This window comes from Hylaeus volcanicus, chromosome 2 (assembly GCF_026283585.1).
Source record: "Hylaeus volcanicus isolate JK05 chromosome 2, UHH_iyHylVolc1.0_haploid, whole genome shotgun sequence".
Taxonomy (NCBI): domain Eukaryota; kingdom Metazoa; phylum Arthropoda; class Insecta; order Hymenoptera; family Colletidae; genus Hylaeus; species Hylaeus volcanicus.
In genome coordinates, this window is record NC_071977.1 from 28,799,267 (window position 1) to 28,805,266 (window position 6,000).

Sequence of the window (6,000 nt, forward strand, 5' to 3'; positions counted from 1 at the left end):
GAGGAGACACGTGGGAAGACACGAGAGTGGGAAGATAATCGATGATGTGACGTGTGATAATGTTTAAACTTGGCAGCGCTGGCAACTTGGATCGATAGTTCAACAAATTCAACAAAGTTCGAAAGTTTTTCGGGAATTCTACTTATTATTCATTATTTCGACACAAGCTGATTCGATCACGGTAAACTTGAAAACTAATAAAAATCGGGCAAATACATCAAAGCTTAATGAATTCGTCTTGAAAAGTACTATCGAATGGTATAAAAAAAAAATATATAGTTCCATTTGAAAAACGAAACTTGACCATCATATCTCGTTAAATAACAAAGTTAACAAAAATTCCTTCTCGTTGAAACATGAATCCCATGTTACCATGCAATTTCCATATTTGAAATTTTGCCGATAGTTGTGGAGTTAGAGCTCTGAATTGTAAAGACTCTCAGACTATTTATTATTCATTATTCGATGCTATTTATTACACAAACTAATTTCTTCTCAATGAAAGGAAGATTCATCGAGAATTTGGAAAAAGGACCATGTTTTTAATTCTCTGATTGGAATTCCTGGATCGCCAGCGCTGCCATTTCTGCGCGCGATGGCGAAGTGCATCGAATCGAAAAGAAATTAGCTAAATCTAGACCAAACCTTGAACGTAACGTCACTAAGTAGAGAATTAGTGGGATGCCCTACTCTGTAGAGGGAACTTTCAAGCTCTGCCTGGCTGACGTTTCTCGGCTGCTTGCCCTTCCCGCCATCCGATCGTTCGCTCTTGTCCTCGGACTCCTTCCGGTTCTCGTCGTTCTCGTCACCTGGAGGCGGTCTGTCCTCGCTCGGGCTCAGGGCGCCGAAGAGCTCGAAGCTCATGCGCGCCAAACGCAGCTGCTCGATCAGGTACGGCACCGCGGATTCTTTCAGATTCCCGATCACTTGCCGAGCTATCAGCAGAGCGGCCAGTTGCTGAAACGATAGTAGAGACAATTTCATTCGACTGGGTTGTCTCTTTGCTCAGAGAGTTCGTAATTCTTCGAATTGACTCTTATGCGACGCGGTCATTTGGTTAAAGTGTGTGAAAACAGACTCGGGCTAGTAGCTATCTGGAGTTGTTATCTGGAAGCTTCCGAATTTCAAAGTAAAGAATCGCTGTAACGTGTGTATTATCCAAATAGAGTGTATGTATCGTGTATCTGCTAGAGCGTTATCGAGTAAAGGCGCGGTGGTTTTCAAATTGCACTTTTATATCCCTACGTACACGGTCAAGCAATATTTTACTCGAAGATACTAATTATAAGATACTAATAGAATACTAATCATAGCTACCATAGAATAGAGACGGATAAGTAATTTTCAAGTATACAAAATGAAACAACGGAACCTAATATAGAACAAGGAAGAAACGGGAATAAAAGGGTCCTTACCTCTTTCAGCCTCTCTTGATCTTGTATGTAGAAGGCGATGTAAAATAGCGATAGGAAGGAGTTTACAAACTGAAACTGAAACACATAGTCTCCTCTGTATACTTTCTATCTGTCGTTGTTCGACCGATACACATACACGCTACGCGTACGAGATGCAATTAGAGAAGCAAAAGACACGAGAGGTGCCACGAAGTATCGACAAGCGCAAGCGGAAGGTACTCTTAAAGAGAACGAAACTTTATCGTGCAGCGACAGAGACAGCCAGAGCGGACAATTCCACGCTATATTCGAAACGAAAAAAGCGCAAGAGCTCTAATTTTTGAACATCACATTTAGCAGTCCACCTCTAAATTCACGAATTTTTATTCTAATTTCGGTCGAATATATTAACGTTAAAGGAGAACTCTCGAATATAATATGGTGAATGATAATATATTGCAGCATCCAAAAGAAGTGGAATTTATTCTTATACAAAGCTCTACCAAGCCTCGAGGAAGTGGCGGGGATAACCACGCGACACTTAACGAAAATTTCGTCGGTAAAGTCCCAAATAATTGTCGCAATCGTTCAGTTAATTCCGAAGTTGGGTAATCTCTTGGATTCGATTAGAGGAGGACGTGTAAGAACGGCTAACACAACACGCACACGCACGCACGCACAATCTATTGGTGGAAAAATGGAGTGTTCTTCTTATTACCAGTGCCACCTTGTAGATCAGATGATTCTCGTACTCGGTGTCTAGCCGATAGTTTTCTGCGTCCAACACACAAAAATCTCAAATACTATCTACTTGTAACATGACCGCTCTCCGATATGTAAATAAATGAAATAAACATACGACAGAAAAAGGAGAGAAGTAGAAAGAGGTAGTGGTAATAGTAGGTAGTAGTAGAGACAGATAAGAATGCCTAGGATATATATATATATCTCGTACGTATTCGTACGTCGAAGAGAACATAAAACATTCGCCATGTTAAGATCCGTGTTCGATTATGTTAATCGGGGGAGGGGGGCATAGTTCTGAGTTACTCTCTAGAAGAAGCTAAGCTGTGAAAAGATTCGTAAAAAATTATTAGGGGTACGCATAAGAAATGTCATTTATTTTTTTCAAATTGTAAGAATTATCATCTATATATATATATATATATTAATATTTAGGGGTGCTTGTTGTTCAATTTAACAAAAGAAAAAATAGATGAATTGTACAGGAATGAAAAACAAAGTTAAGTTCTATTTTATGGGTACCCCTAGTATATGCTAGGCACTTGAAAACTAGACGTGCAGAGTGTCTCGGTGATGGTTCAACAATGCGAGGAAAAAAACTCGTAAATGTCGTTCGCTCGTGTCACGAGCCGCACGGAGATCGTTATCGTCGAGAGAGATAATAGGACTATGGCAACGAACTTATGCGTTTCCGCAATTTACACGTACCCATGTCGTTCAACCATACGGCGACTTTGAAGTAAGCCTCGTCCATTAACGTTATCACCACGGCGAGCAAAATTTTTGGCATGTAGCTCAGCCAAAACCCGTATCCAGCGGACTCCAGACGAGCGTCCCACCATTCCTGCAAATATTTTTCAAACAATCAACAGCCATCCTACTTTATAGTTGTACGAAGGAAAGGAAATTACTTTTCATTCTCGCGAAATTAATTCAAATTTTTCGCGCGCGTTCGACGGTCGACTTGACGATCATCTATCGGGAAAACCCTCAAGTTTACGGGTTTCATTTGCAGGTTATTTACCGACATGATGATAAAGTACCGAACGCCGTCGGTAAATAACATGAAAACACCGCCATCTAGCGTCGACAGTGAGAACTATTCGAGGACAAGCTTGAGCGTTCTCCCGGTGGTGCGCTGTACGAAGATCGGAATTTTAGTTCCACCTATTCACCGCTAGATGGCGATTAGGTTGACGTTAGAACGCGCGCGAAATTTGAATCAATTATATGAATAGAAGGTTTAATTTTCTTTTCTTTAAACAAATATATATTGTTAATAGATGGGGGTCAGTTGTATCTTCTCTACGCGAGGTTCTATTACATTATGTGCCTTGAAAAAAATCTACAATCGCTGAAACATTGTTGAAATAAGTAAACCGTACATCAACCTCTTCCTTGAATTACCGATGCGTCCAAAGAACACCAAACAAAATATTCAAACGATAGAATCGAGAAGATGGGTGAAAAATCACCGTAATGGACACACATATATTATTCATAGGTGATCTATAATATTTTGCCCTGGTATCGGTCCAGCGACGACGTAAAAACTCTGAACTAAATCGTTTCCCCGTTTTTCGTGGCGCATTACGTCTCTGCGAGGAATATTCTGCAAGCACAATCGTCTTAGGCATGCTGCCAGAGGGGGGATTTAACAGGACAATTTTCCTCTTCGGTTACTCCACGAATATTTAAGTCGAATATCGAACTTCGAGATTGAGGATCTCGAAATGAATCTGGCAAGGAACTTCTGATACTTGAAATTTCGATGCAATTGTGATATTTATAGTTGAAGAACAGAGTTTCGCACAGTTTTTCTTTCACAGAATGGTTGGAAATAGAGAAATATATTTTACCTGTATTTGGAAGCTCCAGATCATCACGATGAAAACGAAGAACAAACATGCTGCAATTATTGGAACGCTCAAAAAGTATCGACACATATTTCTCTTCCACCTGGGGTACGTTGGCTCCAGTCTTCCAGTTACAGGTGAGATTTCCAAGGTGCCCTGCGCACAGGGAACATCATTGGTAACATCACCGTTTCCAATTATTTACAACAAGAAACATTTGGGCAACAAGGACTTTTCTATGAACAGATGCACGCGACGATTCACTGGAAGCTTACCGTGAACAAGGGCCTAGGCTCGATAAGTAGGTCGTCTCTTTGATCCAAAGTACCCCACCTGTAGGCCAATTCGGCGCCTCTCCTCTTCCAGGTTTCCAGATAAACCGTGGCCCAGATTACGTTGAAGACGGAGAACAGAACGTACGCCACGTCTTCCACCGCTTGATTCCTGCCGATGATGCCGATCTGGAGCAAAGTGGAAGCGGACGTATCGTCGGTACAATGAAAATTAGAATATTTCGCGTTTTCAACACCTAGGGTAGATCAAGCAGCTTCCGGCAAACTAAACAATAACGATGTAAGCAGTTCTACATGCACTAATTACTTATTTGTCTCAAACAAAGACAAAGTGGAACCTTGAAATGTAGTATCCGCGACTCCTATACCCAACAATAAGGAGTCAAAACAAGAACACGAAACGTAGGGTACGGTATTGGTCGCGTAGGTAAAGCGCTCGACTGTGGATCCCAGGATCGTGGCTTCGAATCCCCGTGCCTTATTTTTCGTTTAGACTCCTACATATGGGGGCTCGTCCGGGATGGGGGGTTACAGCGGCAGAGGACCGGCCAGTGACGATGAGTCACGATGAACAACAATGCCACGCGAAGGACGGTGTCGTGTTGACGATGGAGCGGGCAACAATGAGGCGTCGAGAGAGAAAGAGAGAGGGGAGTACACTCGCGAAAGAGGGCGCGGCGCGCACTGTTGTTGAGACGCGAAACCCGAGAAAACGGACATTCGAGGGCGAATGAATGTCAATTCAGGATAGCCGAGTGTAGTGTCCGCGCCTCCCATACCCAACAATAAGGAGTCAAATAAGAACACGAAACGTAGGGTACGGTATTGGTCGCGTAGGTAAAGCGGTCGACCGTGGATCCGAGGATCGTGGCTTCGAATCCCCCCCGTGCCTTATTTTTCGTTTAGACTCCTACAGAAATTACACCGGTTTGTTCTCGCGAAACTCCAACGATAAATTTGCTATTTCCCTAGAGTTTTGTAGCGTCCACCAGTCGGGGAAGTTCGATCGAATATAAAAATACGAAAACACGTTATTTAGAGAACGTCTTACCCAATATATGGCACCCAATGCAGCAGGAACGATCAGAGCGGTGGTGTAATGTCCGAGCCACGCGAAGTACATGGTAATCTTCACCCCAAAGTATTTACAAATGTCGTCCAAGGGTTGAGGGCTGAGAAACGCGCGTACCCACGTTCGCTGTAACTTCTCCAGAGCAGGCAACTCGTGAAGAGGGAAGACCTGATTGAAAATTAATTCCGTCGTCGGTACGGCTAACTCCATTCGCGGCCGACTTCCCCGCGGAATAATAACACGAACAGTTCGCAGTCCCCGCGAACAAGGACTTCAATTACCGAAACACCGAAAGTCTTTCGAACCCCGGGCGCAGTCATTAACCCCCCTCGTCGACAAAGTTTCTAATCCTACCAGGGATTCCTAACTGGGATGAGCAAGACACCCTTCTCGATCGAAGTCTCGATTCGAGAATCTCGAACAAGGAATACAAGATGCACGTCCGTCGTTTGCTCGACGGAAATTTTAATAAAAATTAGAAAATCTAATTGTACGTGAAATAAAGATCGAAACAAAGATCGTATAATTTAACATATATCGTAGTAATTAATTTCGGTAAACTGAATTTCACGAATCTTATTCGGATTTATTTTCATTATTAATGCCACCTTTGGAATTAATTTTTTTAATTTCTTCATTCC

At 42.5% G+C, this 6,000-nt stretch overlaps 1 protein-coding gene across 5 annotated transcripts in view; it reads right to left on the reverse strand.

Annotated features, from left to right (window-relative positions):
- The window catches only part of LOC128885152 (anoctamin-8), a 30,089-nt gene that overhangs the window by 8,784 nt on the left and 15,305 nt on the right, over nucleotides 1-6,000 (reverse strand). For 4 of the 5 annotated variants that reach the window (XM_054139010.1, XM_054139008.1, XM_054139007.1 and 1 more), the window contains exons 5-11: nucleotides 5,339-5,527; nucleotides 4,270-4,455; nucleotides 3,998-4,150; nucleotides 2,847-2,982; nucleotides 2,113-2,168; nucleotides 1,416-1,490; nucleotides 646-957 (exon numbers count right to left, since the gene is read on the reverse strand). In XM_054139010.1, coding sequence (XP_053994985.1) covers nucleotides 646-957; nucleotides 1,416-1,490; nucleotides 2,113-2,168; nucleotides 2,847-2,982; nucleotides 3,998-4,150; nucleotides 4,270-4,455; nucleotides 5,339-5,527 — 1,107 coding nt within the window. The remainder of the gene's footprint in view (nucleotides 1-645; nucleotides 958-1,415; nucleotides 1,491-2,112; nucleotides 2,169-2,846; nucleotides 2,983-3,997; nucleotides 4,151-4,269; nucleotides 4,456-5,338; nucleotides 5,528-6,000) is intronic. The other variant, XM_054139009.1, reaches the window with a different exon arrangement.